The sequence below is a fragment of the Ixodes scapularis genome, unplaced genomic scaffold, assembly GCF_016920785.2.
Source record: "Ixodes scapularis isolate PalLabHiFi unplaced genomic scaffold, ASM1692078v2 PGA_scaffold12__126_contigs__length_90152505, whole genome shotgun sequence".
NCBI classification, from domain to species: domain Eukaryota; kingdom Metazoa; phylum Arthropoda; class Arachnida; order Ixodida; family Ixodidae; genus Ixodes; species Ixodes scapularis.
The window spans coordinates 1,766,809-1,782,417 of NW_024609838.1; the positions used below are offsets into that span (position 1 = coordinate 1,766,809).

At 44.2% G+C, this 15,609-nt stretch overlaps 1 protein-coding gene across 1 annotated transcript in view; it reads left to right on the forward strand.

The window, feature by feature from the left end:
- LOC8035214 (pancreatic triacylglycerol lipase) overlaps window positions 1-15,201 on the forward strand; it is a 49,915-nt gene extending 34,714 nt beyond the window's left edge. Inside the window, exons 6-10 of the mRNA XM_029975053.4 lie at window positions 5,829-5,942; window positions 9,279-9,539; window positions 9,773-9,905; window positions 12,566-12,802; window positions 14,965-15,201. Coding sequence (XP_029830913.2) covers window positions 5,829-5,942; window positions 9,279-9,539; window positions 9,773-9,905; window positions 12,566-12,802; window positions 14,965-15,061 — 842 coding nt within the window. The 3' untranslated portion in view covers window positions 15,062-15,201. The remainder of the gene's footprint in view (window positions 1-5,828; window positions 5,943-9,278; window positions 9,540-9,772; window positions 9,906-12,565; window positions 12,803-14,964) is intronic.
- Window positions 15,202-15,609: the final 408 nt, after the last annotated feature.

Below are 15,609 nucleotides of genomic sequence, written 5' to 3' on the forward strand. Positions count from 1 at the left end.
AGGAGTTATAATAAGTGTTAGTTTTGTAATTGGGGATACCGACTTTGTACTGGTGATCTACGCGGGATGAAACATAAGTAGGTGGCGTTAGAAGTTCATGGCGCATGAAAGGGTTATTATGGTAAATCTTGTGAAATAAAGTGAGGCGAAAAATGCGTCTACGGTTCATTAGTGTGGGTAAACCAAGGGTATTTTTCATTGAAGTAACACTGGATGTACGATGGTAATTACAGAGTATGAAACGTGCTGCACGATTTTGAACCGATTGCAATGTTTCAATGATAGTATTATGACCGGGGTCCCAGATAGAACATGCATATTCAAGTTTAGTACGTACTAAAGTAGTATATAAAAGGAGTTTTAGTGACACTGGTGACTGTGAAAAATTTCGTTTGAGATATCCAAGCATGCGATTGGCGTTGTTAGTTACGTAGTTAGTGTGAGTTACCCAGGAAAGATCAGAAGTTATGTAAACACCTAAGTATTTGTAAGAGGACACAGACTGCAGCGGAGTGTCGTCAATGTAGTAATTCGAGCATATGTTAGTATGACGGGAAACTCTCATGGATTTACATTTATTAAGATTGAGTTGCATCAACCACTTGTCGCACCAGTCAGATACAGAGTTAAGATCAGATTGGAGAACAGAGGTGTCAGAGTTATTTGTTATTTCTCTATATAGTACACAATCGTCAGCAAATAAACTAATATTAGAGGAGACACATTCAGAGAGATCATTAATGTAGATGAGGAAAAGTAGCGGTCCTAAAACAGAACCCTGGGGAACTCCAGATCCTACGGGAGTCAGTGAAGAGTTAGTACCATTGGCATGCACAAATTGAGAACGGTTGGTTAAAAACGATTCTATCCAGCGTAGCACGTTCGGATCAATATTGAGGTTGCTAAGTTTTAATAGGAGTAGCCGGTGAGAAACTTTATCGAAGGCCTTAGAGAAATCAAGGAAAACGCAGTCTATCTGGGAGCCACGGTCAAGGACAGAATGAAGCTTATTAGTGAAAAGTAAAAGCTGTGTTTCGCAGGAAAATGATTTGCGGAAGCCGTGTTGAGTAGGGTGAAAAAAAGAATTCGATTCTAGGAAACATGCGAGGTTAGAATATATGATATGTTCGAGTATCTTACAAGGAATGGATGTTAGAGAAATTGGCCGGAAGTTATTCGGTGAGGAGTGGTTGCCACTTTTATGAATTGGAGTCACCTTTCCAACTTTCCAGTCTTCGGGAAGGCAGCCTTCCTCCAATGATTGCTTAAAGATCATTGATAGTATAGCTGATGAATACGATTTCGTGTTCTTTAAGAATTTAGAGTTAATATTGTCAATACCGGATGAAGAGGAGAGCTTCAGGTTATTAATTATTGCAGCTATACCGTCGTATGATATTAATATTGGATTCATTGGAAAAAAGTCAGGGCAATTAAAGTTGGGGTACACAGAAACATCGGTGCAAGAAAAAGATTGAATAAATATATCGTTTAGCAATGATGCACACTCATCATGGCCTACTGGTTCCCCATCTGTGTTTGTAAGCTTCAGTTCACCGTGGTTATCATTAGGTTTGATTAAGTTCCAAAAGTGGCGAACATTTGTAGATAAAATTGTGGGCAACGTGTTAGTAAAAAAATTGCGTTTTACTTCTAATACTGCACGTTTATATTCCTGCTCGGCGTAATGATAGGCGTTAAAATGACTCTCTTGTTTTGAAAGTTTGGCTACACGAAAGAGGCGTTTCTTTTTATTTGAAAGTCGTTTAAGTCTGGTGTTGTACCAAGGGGAATTACTTTTGGATGATAATGTGCGAACAGGAATATATGTGCTTATTAGATAGTTCACTTTGTTTCGGAACAGACACCAATTTTCATCTACAGACCGTTCAAAAAAATTTTCCACAAAATAACTCAGAAATTCACACAATTCAATATTTATAGCCGTAAAATTAGCTTTTCCGTAATCACGAATCGTTTTAACTATTTTCGGGGGATGACTTGTGGTTATATTTAAGGTGAAATGCAGCAATAAATGATCACTAAAACCAGGCAGATAGGTAATAGGAGAAACAAGGTCGGCGAAGGTTGACAATACAAGATCTAGCACTGAGGCACAGGAGGGCGTAATTCTGGTGGGGCGAGACACTAGCTGAGAGAAATTGTAGTCCGAACATAAATTGAGGAATTTGTCACTGTCAGACGAAAAAGGACTTGAGTAAGCTGTTTCCGCCGACCACACAATATTTGGATAGTTAAAATCACCCAGAAGGATGACGTTTGGTGTGGGAGATCGCAAAGTCACTGTACTGATTACGTCATGAAGTTTGTTCAGAAAGCTATCGTCACTTGAGGGAGGGGTAAAGGTGCAGGCCTTGTCTTGTAAGCGGTATGGGGACAACGCACTGGGCGGAGTCCGCGGCGTCATTTTACGCAACTTCTTGCTCAGTTTCTTTTTTTTTTTTATGTAACGGCTTTGCGCCAAATCTTGTCTTACTTACTTGTCGAGACTCTTAAAGAGCTCGTGAAGAGAAAGCCTTGAATAAATTAAGCGTCGCGGGCTTGCCGTCGCGGCGCGCGCACTCAGTCGTTGGGCGCCTTAATAACGGTTAATACCCCAGTCAGACGGGCTAATTTAGTGCACTTCAACCAAGTGCACTTCGCCCTTAGTGTCATTTCTGTAGTGCGCCACGCGACTCCTTCTCGAAGAACACGCTTGGCTTCAAGTGAGTTTGACAAACTCACTTTACTCGATTGAGGGCATGGCCTCGATTGCAGTGTTTCAACAGTAAAGCTTAACAAAACAGAAACCAAGAACGTTGCGTAAACTTTATTAAAAAAATATAATTAAAAAGTTGTAATAAAAATGAAAAAAAGAGTGTCATTGCAAATATATATATATATATATATATATCATTGTGTCGAACCGAAAAAAAATACGGGTTCGGTTACGGTTCAGGTTCAGGTAAATTTATTTTGTTCCGATTCAGTTCCGGTTCGATTATTTTGATCCGCGAACCGGCTCGCGAACCGGTTCGGGGCGCTGAACCGGTTCGCGAACCGGTTCAGAAATTATAAATGACAAATTGCAACATCAAAATAAATTACAAATAAAACATCTGAAATCAGCACATACGAAACGGGATACATCGTAGTGTAATGCTCAGGGATTTCTACCAGGAATGGTTTCTTTATGTGCACTCAAAGGTTACCTCACCGACGTTTACTCATTCGGACTTCATCTAATTGGGTCTGACGCAGTAGCCGTAAAATCCGCGACCTCCTTACAAACCCACTCACAAGTAGAACTCGCTAACTATCCCGCCACCTCGGCGTGTAAGCAATTGAAGGAACAGTGGGGAGAAAATACAGCTTTCTTTATTTGAACTAGCCTTCGGTAACTCAAATTAGACCTTTAAAGAAGTTTTCATTAAACAAGATACGGAATATAAAAAAACACTTCACCGAACGCAACGCCAGAAGTGCGTAATAGGATAAATATTAAAATAGAAGAGCTCGCTGTCTCACAAGTATGTTAGCTTCTAAGTGCCTATACGAAACCGGATGCATTATTATCAAACTCCACAGCCTTCTTTTCTCATTCCGATGGAAGCAAGCTTCAAGAACTCGCGCGTTCTAGAAAGGTGTTCTGAAATGAGCACACAGCAGCATTTAGGATTTACGAGACTGTAGAAAAATGAAATCCGGTGACGCGATTTTTTTTTTTTTTTTTTGCACAGCTTTCCAATTCTTTTTTTTCCGTGCAAGCCGCGACCAGCGCAATACTGGTTCCTATGTCAAGATTCATGGATGCAGCGTTTGTCAAGATTCATGGATGCAGCGTTTATATTCCTAAGACTGAGTGGAGAAGAAAAATATGTAAGCGAGGTGTGCGTCAGTTGACGGCACTTAAAAAACAAATGGCATTGATAGCACATTCATTGTCAACAGCGCGTGGCCGAACCGTTTTGGCATGAGCCGGTAACCGTTATTTTTTTTCCGGTTCAGTTCCGGTTCGGGTTCATCGCGATAACAATATAACGGTTCGGGTTCGGGTTCAGATCCGGAAAAAATACCGGTTCGGTTCCGGTTTTCGGTTCGGTTCGGTTCCGGTTCGACACCCTGATATATATATATATATAGTCGGCCTTACAGTTTAGGTTGATCTGTACAAGAGTAGCGCCGCCGTAAACCGAGGAAAGACGACGGCAAAGTAAATAATTCCAATATTATCTTGGTTAGCAGAAAATGATAGAGCCTACTTGTGTTTCAGCATGCAGCTCTACGAAACAAGTGCTGATTGTTGGGCGAGTTGGTATTGTACGTGAGAAAACATGATTACGCGTTAAAACAGGGACATAGGAAGAGCAGACACCACAGAGCGCTAAATTTTAGAATAGTCTGTATACGCCATAGCGCTCTGTGGTTTCTGTTCTTCCTATGTCCCTGTCTTAAAGCGCAATCATGTCTTCTCATGTACTAGACAACACGATAATTATGAACTCATAAGGCAGTGTCAGGGCCTCCTCGTAGACCTTCGTGGGACGAAGCGGAACGCCAAGGTTGAATCTGCTTCTTCTTTATCTTGCCTTGCGATGATCGAACAGAATCACCCCATTGGCGTAATGATCGTTCATTATGCAATGTTTTTTTGTAAAGTGTCTTCATTAAATAGACAAATTATTGGAGAGACATTTAGGCCTTGACTTTAACATTTTACGCGTCTAATAATACCTTACCCATCGTTATTGCCATAATTTCCGAGTGACATTAGTCTTTTGTCCATGTGGCACCGAAGTACTCGACGTGACGTTCGGTGAGCTCAAGTGCACTATAAAGTAGACCGTCTGAGTGGGGTATAAGTCTTATTGACGACCGACCGTCAATAAAAGCGAACCACACGCGTACACACAAAAGAGCTGGTTATGACATCGGGGGTCTCACGTTTTTATTCGCAGGCTTTGAGCACGCCGTTAAAAGTATACTGCCATTCTCAAATTAAATAACAATACCGGACGAAAAGCTGTTGCCCGTGTTTGTGTTAACGGATATTCTGCCACATGCGATCGCACGATTACCATTGCGTGATGCACATTAAAGAGCACTAAATCATACACTTTCCCAGTGCATATGACTTAGCGAAAAATGCCTTGTCACCGGGCCGTGGACGCGCGGCGTCTGCTGTTTCCCTGCAGAGAGATCTTGTCTGCTTACTTCCAGAACGCGTCCCGCAACCCCAGTGGACAGAGGAGCAATAGGGCGGTCATTGGGATGGTCTATACTCCACTCTCCAAATTATACCCTCAACAGGGAAGACACCAGACGCCGTTCTAAAGCAGACATCCCCTTGTCTAAACTTCCGTTCAAGTTACACCATACGTTACTTTTCTTTTTAGAACGCCGACAGCATTTGTCCACTGATTGTTCGAGCTAGTGTGCACCAAGGCCGCGCTCGCACCGCCAATAAAATATACCAAAGACAGTCTGCAGACATAAGGGAAACACGCCTCAGGAAATAGGAAGTTTTAGGGAACCGTTTTTGCACACCCGATAGGGTACGATGGACCCTCCGGTACGAATTGCGCATATGCGAGTCGTCTGTGGTATAGCGCATGCGCAGCTCGTACCGGTGGGCCCATCGTACCGTATCGGATGCGCAAAAACGGTTCCCCAAAACTGCCTATTGGTCATATAAAAAAAAGCTGTCTGCGTATATGTTTGAAGCAGACAATCTGTCATCATGCCTGCAGGGAACGCCGTGTCTTTTGTACGAGGTACGAGCAGTGCGACGGTTGCTTTTTAAGACATTCTTTCCCGTTTCCCTGTAGCCCCGCAGTCGGTCCAAGATTACGGTCACCTGGACTTCTACCCGAACGGAGGCCGACCGGCGGAATGCGACGAGCCTGGCCAGGGATACGTCAAGCGGGAGAGCTGGGTCTACGGTAAGTGCTTCCGCAAAGGGCGACGTTGTCTACGCGGAAGGAAGGCTGCCGATTGCGAATCGGTATGGACGGAGGACGGTTTACCGATTGCACACGTGTTCATGATTGCACAAATTCGACTTTGATCACTCTAGCGTCCCAATGTCTGGCATCTGTGCCCAACTGATGGCGGCCTTCTCAAGGCCGATGAAGGAAGAACTTGAAGACACTACCAAGCGGAGGATAGGTTCGAGATGTCGGTACAACACGATGTGCGAAGCAGATACAACGGCTGCCAAAGCGCTTATTTCGAAGTGTAATCCCATCAATCTCTTGGCACAAGTTTGGTTCTAAAATCTCTCAATCGCGGGATCCGCTTTGTACGGGTCAGTTCTTATGTCCACACCATTGGAAGTGAAGGAAAATCAAGAAGAAAAAAAAAAGTATGACGTGACCAAAGAACCAATTTTCATCTTCCAGTGACGTGCGAAAGTGACGGTGCTTGATGAAATACAGTTTCGCGGCCGCCATTACTATGTCGAAAGTGAAACTGATTTCTGAGCCATCAGATGGCACTGACTTTCGAAAAAAGGGTCTATTGCGTGGACGTGTGGTAACCCGCGGAAGTGCGGCTGTAACCCTTGGAGCCCTTCGGAGAGCACAGGTATCAACGTCACCGGTGTGCCTCTGCGAATTAGTTTCGGTTCGAAGTGCATGTATACGAGGATTCCATTTCTTGTTGCGAAACGCCCACTAGCAACTTTTACAGAGATAGCTTTCGAGGGCCTCCCACTCAAACTGATGGTGTAGGGCGTCCATTGTCAATATCGTCACGTGACGACGTGACGTCACGGAGTCACGTGACTGCTCTATAGCAGTCACGTGGCATCTATCTAGAATCAAGATTGTTTTATAGTCACAGGTGGTTGTGTCACTTTCAGAGCAGACATTGGCGACGGCTCCTCCACGTTAGGCACAAAATACACCAGTGCAAGATACATATATAAGAATACGTTAGGGTTCGATTAAGTGTCGCAGCTGTTGATATGAATTCACACTGGACTTTTCATATTTTTATTAACATTTTCATGTCGCTGCTAGGTCGGGCGTCGATTTTCTAACTACATTATGCCTCAGAAAGTGAAAGTTTATAAAGTATGTCAAATATTTTTAGTTATCCAAGTAATTAACCACTTTCGTCTTACTTCACTGCGCCAAACTTAGCCTGCGAATTAAAGAAAACATCAACTAAACAACCTAACACATTCTTTTAAGTACTAGTCCTTATTAAAAAAAAATAAAAGAAAGGAAAAAACAAAAAAAACCTATCACTCTGTATATAGTACACCGATGTGAACTCCTTGATGAAGTACTTCGATATGCTTCAATGTAAGATTTACAATTTTTGAAAGGCGAGAAGACAGGACTCCAAAGAGTTCGTGTTTACGCGTGTTTATGCGTTGCGCGTTCTTCTAATATACTCTCAATGAGAAAGTTTCAAATAACGTAACTTCCGTCAAAACATGCGCTTATTTTTCAATCTTCTATATTTAGAATTAGAAAGTTATACTCAACTCTTGTTTTTCCTTGGGAAAGAACTTGTGTATTTTAATTTTCGCAAATCTGTTTTTCCCTGAATCCGAAATATTTTTTTCTCAGGCCACTCAAGACTTTTTTTTTTCTCTCTCTCCCTCTTTCTGATTTACATTCAACAAAATCGGAGCGCGAAATTCAGGCAAAAGCCGCGCAATTAAGAAAAAGAACCACGAATAAAATACTTAGATAATACGTACGTCATTTATCATTCGTGTTCCCCTAAATGTACTTTGTAAAAAAAAAAGAATCAACATATTTCGTTAGGATAAGCAGGAGTATTTCTCCTCGCGATCAAAGTTCACCGGAACAACATTCGTTCACTGTGCAGTCAGCGTCAAAAGGAGCTGGTCCAGTTTGGTGCTATCTGAAAGGGGCGAAATTCCGCATGGGGTAACTCCGGCATGCATAACTATAAAACCGACTGTTACATTGTAACAATAGGAAATATTTAAAAATCCTTTCCAACTTGATTTCTTTTTCTTTGAACAGATTAACGTGCCGCCCTGGCCACATATTCGGAAAAGCTTGTGAAGTGCGGAGGAAAAAAAGGGGGGGGGGGGGGGGCGAGGACACGGTGTAAGATATAAATTGGTGAAGACACACAGCACGGCGAACGCTGTGACGCGATCGACCAGATAATGTCCTATTGGCGCGCGTCCAAGTAGCCTTCAGCGGACAGCGTCTCCGCCGTCAAAACGGCGCAACTGAAAAAAAAAGAAAAAAAAAAGTCTCTAATTTCTATGGCATTCGAGCACGTGCTTTTTCAGTTTGGGGTGTCTACTTTGACCTTGACGGACGCTAGCTTGAACAACGTGGCAGAGATTTCTCCGCTTCAACGTGTTTATAACACCGTCATTGCCGTCGTCAAGGGACAAAACCAGGATCAATGACTATTAGGCAGTGCCTAAGGAACACGCGCAGCGCAAGTGCCGAGTTCTAGGTGACGTGGCGCACCCAGAAAACGACTTTAAAAACAAGCATGCCTCTCATAGAAAAGCGTGGGAAACCGGGCACCATGTCATTAGCCATTAGCCGCATCTCGAGAAGCCACCTGGTGGCGCCGCTTGCGACCAAGGCGAAGAAAGGACTTTATCTGGCAGCTGCGGCGCGCGTGGTGGCCACACCTATAGAAGTTTTTTGTTTCCCTTGGTTCACAGTCACGTGGGTTCCGTATCTGGTTCGCAAAACAAAAAATAATAAAACATTTCAACCAGGATTATGCGAAAAAATATAGGTGAGGAGAAACAAAAATGTGTGACAGTCCCGCATTTTTTGTGAACACTTTCCAACGCTGACTTTCAATTTTCAGTTGAAAGTCAGCGCTGTGTCTTTGCCTTCCTTGTTTCTTGTGTGCCGTTTCTTGCGCCGTTTTACCTTGCAAGGATCTATTAATGAAAAGTCAGTGAGCGCGTAGGCGAGCTGGTGATAGTTAAAGGGACAAAAAAGTTGAAAACTTCGAAGCAAAGCTGCACGGCCTTCACCGTCTCCTCCTGTGCCTTGTTTCTTCGACTTCAAAGTTTTCCCTTTTTTCCCTTACCACACTCCCGGGTTTTAAACATCACGATGAAGGACCTATCCTTCTTTATGCGAGTGTTTAAAGAAAGACAAACAAACTCACTCATTAATTAAAATGAATGGCAGTGTCTCTTCTTCGACCGAAGCCTCTCAGAGTAACATTCGTTGACTGCACACTTTCTTCCCCTCGTTCCCCGATGACGTCACCGTTGACGTCGCCGACGACGAATCCCTGGTTCCCCGCAGGAGTGCGTCGCTACGTGAGCTGCCCGGATGTGCGAGCGTACGAGTACTTCGTCGAGTCCGTGAACAGCGACTGCCCTTTCTACGGCTACGCGTGCGACGGCTACGACAACTTCACCACGGGGGCCTGCAGCACGGGCTGCGGCGCCGACGGCATGCAGTGCGCGCCCATGGGCTTCCGGGCCGTGGACTGGAGGCGCTTCGCCGACGCCCGCAGGAGCGTCCGCATGTTCCTCACCACCGCCGGATCGTCACCCTTCTGCCGTGAGCGAACAGCTGAAGCCACGTCGTCATATACACACTACGCATCACCCAACGATGCTAGTCATAACTACGCATCGTTGGGCGATGCGTAATTCATTTTAACACAAAAAAAGAAAGCTTTTTTTCTGCTTTTTTTTTTGACACGCTGCCATGGCTGCAGCTTTACACGCCATTTCTGCCTGCAAAAAAAAAAAATTATTTGAAGGAACCAGCTGGCTTTTTGTTTGTTTCAGGGAACCAGTACCACATCCAAGCCACGGTTGCCAGCACAGATGAGACGAGGAAGCAGCACAGCAACCGAGGAACGCTGTTCGTCCACCTTCAGGGCTCCAAACCCACCAGATACCTGGCTGACTCGATCACGAGGTGGGCGAGAAATACCCGGTTTCATGGTATCGTTGCTGTAAAGGCGATACTCGTGAACTTCAACTGTCATACACTGTGCGACACTAATAGCAGGAGCACGTGATTGGTTTGTTCATCGCATTTTACGTAAAAAGAAATACTGCGTGTTAGTTTTTTTTTCACTTTTAATTATTCATTTTCGATTCTAAAATATAAACAGAAAGCCGTCCATCACACTAACAATGTAATCGCCGTTTTATTTTTTATTTTTTTTTAATGTTAACAGTGGGTACTATGTTCTTTACCAAAACCTGAACAAAAATGTAAGAGATGACAGTTACCCTTGAGTACCGGTTACCGAAATACGCGCATCTCGGCGTGTTGGATAGTTTCTTATTTTCTTATACATTTCATTCACGATGTGAAGAATCATGTCGAGGCACTGAATTACTTTGCCGTGTATTGTTGGGGGAGGACAGACGACTAAGTCACTTTTTTTTATGCTTGTGAGTGTTCATCTGGTTCATTAATGATTTGATATTTTTGTCCACACCGTGCCACGGCCTTCAGAAGTTCGCCGGCAGTATTATCAAATAATACTAATAATGACCGCTCATCATTTATTTACCTCAGAAGACAATAACTTACCTCTCCGACTGACTATAATGTGCCAAGAAAGTAATAAAACATTGGCGAAACACCGATCTCTTATTGAAGGGGCACTGACTCCCAAAGGTCGCATTTTTTCTTTGTTGTCTAAAACGATGCAATTCGTGATCAAAAAAACGCAAAAAAAAAAAAAAATACCACAACGCAAAAAAAAAAAAAAATCTTTATGCACACGCCCCTTTTTTTAATTTTTTGCGCATTTCTCTTTTTTTTCACCTTCTCGCTTCTTTTTATTTGTGACGTAATCGTTTATAAAAGTTAGAAGCTTTGTAAGCGACATTTCTATAATACTGAATAACGAGATTCGTAAAACATTTTTTTAACCAGTTGCCAACGCACTGCGTCCTTTCTTTTTGAAATAGCGAAAGTCGGAGTCCGTAGTAACGTCATAGAGTAATATACTAACGTAAAGAGTTGTTACTCCCGTAGGCACCAGCGGCTCACTTGACTGTTAGCGCACCAAGCGGCCGGCTGTTGCGAAGTTGGTCCGGGTTGTCTGGGCATCCTGTTTAGGTGCCTCCGTTCACTATACATGGCTAGAGACATGAACGGCTGCCATCCGAATGGGTGGACATAACCAGCATAATCGATATCGTTCGTATTAGGCGGTAGTTTGGGCCACCTAGTCTTCCGTGACTAAGGAAAACCTTGAATTTAGTTAGGAATCGCCTGCTAAAATGCACGCGTAAATTTTGAATTCCAGAGCAGACCGTGTACAATATGCAATATAAAATTAAAACCGCTTTACTCAACGTAAGAAAGAGGGGAACAACTGTACGAGAAACTCGAGTACTGCAAGAGCATTTACGGACCGCAAAGACAACCATAACAAAGAGAACTGTTCCGCAGGCGTTCGTAGAAATGTGTGCTCCATTTCACCGTAAGGGGGAGCTACGAGAGCGAGCTCGACGCTTCAAACGAACCTCTAATGCACGCACGCTCGTGAAGTGAAAGCGTCGTTCAAGACAACATGTTCTAGGGAGCCTTCATACACTTTCGCCACACATATCCTAAAGCCCCTTGATAAAAGCGTTTTTTACAAGTACCGCCAACCATTGTTGTGGAAGCGCGCGAGACACGTGCCATGAGCGGGTGCTCCGCCGCCATTTGCTTCCAAGGGCCGCTCGAGACATGGGCCTCGTGCACTCGCGCATTTGACGCTACTTGCAAGACAAACGCAAACACATCGAGGGGCTTTACACATATCCGTGTTTGTAGCGCCACCTCGCACGCATTTATGGGAAACAGAAAAGAGCAATTTTCGACGACGCAGCTGACGCCCGAGAGAGAGGTTCGAAACACTCTCCACGTGGTTGCGCTTTGACCGTCTCAGCTTCTCCAGAACGAAAGAACGCCGGGAACTCGACACGATGACAGCAACCACACGCCGCATCCGACCCCCGCCGCCCGCGTTGGCTGACGTTATGGCAGCTGCCAAGTCGTGAGTCTTGCCCAAGCCCCAGTCGTAGTCGTGCTATTTTTTGAAATGTTCGAAGCTACTAATAGCAGTTTTAGAAATATGGATATCGAGGTAAATCCATTTCTTATTAGCACAAATATAAAGAATGGATAGGCATCACTGCGCTTGCTAGCGGGTGTTGTGAATCATAACAAGCTGGGCTCTGATATCGGGCTTAAGTGGCCACGTTTACTATATATAGTGATGTCGCCTCCTGCTTTTTTTTCCTCCCTCGGAAAACATGGCGGCGTCGCGGCTCTCGGCACATTTAGCACCGAGGGTGATCGCTGAGTCGGGGAATCGGTCGAAGTTCTCTTTTTCGCCTGCCCGACGACCTCTCAGACTTCGAACAAGGAATCGTCAAACGGTAAAAAAAAAAACAAAAAAAAAAAAAAAACAAAAAAAAAACATGGTTTGGTGTCTGTGTACGTTGTCAGTGGCGTAGGCAGAGGAAAGGGGGGGGGGGAGGGGGGTTTGGGGGGTCCAAACACCCCCCCCCCCTTTCCAAATCCATCTTGAATAGCAACAGAACAGTTTTTAATTGATAACGCAGGCGCTACGACGACTACACGTCCGGCAAGAAGGTCGACTTCCTGGTGACGTCGGGCGACCTTGGACGCATCATCCGCCTGGACCTGGAGTGGAGGCCCGACCAGGTGCCGCTGTTCGCTGACCAGAACCAGTTGTACGGACAGCAGCCACAACAGCAGCAGCAGCAGCAGGCGAACGTGGGACAGCCCAGGCTCTTCCTTAACTACGTCCGGGTACGCAACCTGGCCACGGGAGAGAGGTGAGCGAAGCTAGGACCTATCAGAGCGTCACAGAACGCGAATCCTGACGATGTTGAACGTAACTACGTTCCACATCACCGTTGTGTAAGCTATTTGTTAGGAACGCACTCAACTACGGTCCTTGGTGAATATGGCATCTAGAGGAATAGCGTCCAATAGAATAGTAACGTGTTGGTTTAACGTTTTAACTAGTTTTTAACGTTTCACAAGGTACACAAAAGACAGAGAAAAAACCCCTGAGTGTTGACTTTACTGGTTTAGGGCGAGACAGCCGTCGCCGTGGACTTATGCCCCTCAATTAAAAATGACATAAGTTACGATCGAGAGCTACTCAACCTTATTGCGATGAATTACTGTTACCAAATACATTTTTCAGAAACTAATCGATTGCTTTACTCGTAACGTTGCACATTACTTCCACTTTGTTTTAACCAGGAATACTGGTATAAAAACATATTGCCAGTGATTTGATCTTCAAGGTCCTGTAATGCTGGGAGTGCAGTTTTTTTAGGAAGAGGTGTGAATTTGTTTCGATGGCATTACGTGTGATTACGTAACTTCACGTGACCCGACCTCACGCGACGTGGTAAAGCGTCGTGACGTCCCTGTGTCCAATCGTGGTGTCGCGCAATACCGCGAGCTAACCTAACCAGACGTCACGTAGCGTCGTGTCACGTGATGTCAATTTCACTCCTAAGCATTGCGGGCAAACGCTTCCCAAGTAACCTGTGACACTACCTTGATTGGCGCATAATTATACATCAATTTAACTTTGCGTCTGAGTTTAGAGCTAAAAAAAATATGCACAGACGGGCGGACGGACTGAAAGATTTCTAGGATGTGGAGTTCCCTTAAAAACAATTATATGTTTCAATAAATAGACAAGTCATTGGTGTTTCGACATACAAACACCACCCTTCCCCCCAAAAAACAATTTTGTTTTTTAACCGCAAATGTAATGTAAGCATTACCGAACGCTCCGGTTCAAATCCAACGTCAAAGTGTAAAAAAAAAAAAAAAAGAACTAACTAACTGCTTATTTATTCAAAACTTCTAACCGACTTTCTGAAATTTTGAATGATAAATCGGCGGACGATGGACTTCTGCAGCTGAATGGCGACAGTTGCCGAGAACGGGAAAAAAACGGGTCCCATTTTCCCATTGAATGTTTCAGATAATCACCTATAATATAACTTTTGGCTGGGATAACGGTTACTTCGGAAACGTTGGCATCTGGTTTGGAACGCTAGCGCTGCACTTGGGTGGAGGATCAGCGTTCGGTGATGCGTAGTTTAGTTTTTGCGGTGAAACAAATCAACGCTGAATTTATTTTAAGGACACCCTGTCTATTGCAATAGTGCCGGTGTCGCTTATAAGACTGCACGATGTCATTTATTGTTGCTTTGTACGCTCATATTCATTTAATTACCTTATAACGATCACGAATTGTCATAAAGGTAACGAATAACTAAAATGATCGAAATAGTTTGTACTATTTTAATTAAATTATATGGGACCTTACTACCGCGAAAATATTACGTTATTGTTACAAAACACTTCAAAGATGTGGAGGATCAAAAAGTATCCACGACGACTATACGTCGTAGCTATACTTTTACCTACGACGTGTAGGATGACTTCGCAGATCTGCGTAGGATAACCTTGAAGTGGGTTGCGTGTACCCTCGGTAGAGTGCCGACTTCCAGGGTCTCGTTCTCTGTGCCCGCGCCTTTGTCTAAGCGTTTTTCAACAGACGGCCATTTTTGATCGAGGAAACTTGTTTTGTTTGATTATCTGGGTTGCATATGTTTCATACATCGTACTAAAGACGCTGTGTTCTTCGCTGCGGACACGCCTGAAGCACACGCAGAATACATTAATATAATTCGAACATTTCTGAGGACAGTTTTTGTGTAACCAATTATGGACCACCATACAAGGATGGATGGATGGATGTTAATGGCTATACCCTTTGTAACGGGCGGTAGCTTGCGCCACCTAGCCTAAGTCCACAACAGTGGGAAGAAGCCCCTCGGACAGTGTCCTCAGAATGCCTCTCGTATGATCCATTGGCAAAGCGACCGCGACATTAGAGTTGACCAGGACGATAGTAGAGTAATTTTTATATGTTTTGCTTCTTTCTTTTTTTTTTTTTTTTCAGTTTCGTGTTCTGCGGCGACGGAAACTACCTGCAGCCCAATGTTGCCAAGACGTTGTATGCCGGCGGCACTTGCGAATTCGAGGTGTCTACCCCGTGAGACGAGACCAGTCACTTTCCCTCCTCAAAGTGCGGGACACACTGCACTGAGACAGTTTGGATGAGCGTCTCTTTCCCCCCTCCTCCCCGTTGTTACTGTTTTAAAGTTTGTTTTAATAAAACCGTTTTATTTTTCTCCTACGCCTCGCTCCTCATGTGTCCCGCAAGATTTTTTTTTTTTTTTTTTTTTGTAGTAGAACTACGTCTTTCTTTCGCGCTTGAGAGGGGGTGCAAAGCTGGGAGGTCGATGTCACAAAAACTTGGTCACGGAAGTGAAGTCACACAAAAAAACACCGCCGAGAACCGGGCAGTGGGCACGAGCGTCATTTTTTATCTGCTGGCTTGCTCGTCTGCTCGCTTCAAAGTGTCGCGCACTTGTATGCTTGAGACGGCGATAGACGCTGCTCCGGCAGTCATGATGCCACAATATTTGCCCTGCATCACGGGCAGTTCACGCGACTCTATCGCGCAACTCGGCGAAGCGTACGGTAAACCCCCCCTCTCATTTCTTGTGCCATCTAAGGTCACTGGATACTTAAAAAAGTAGTG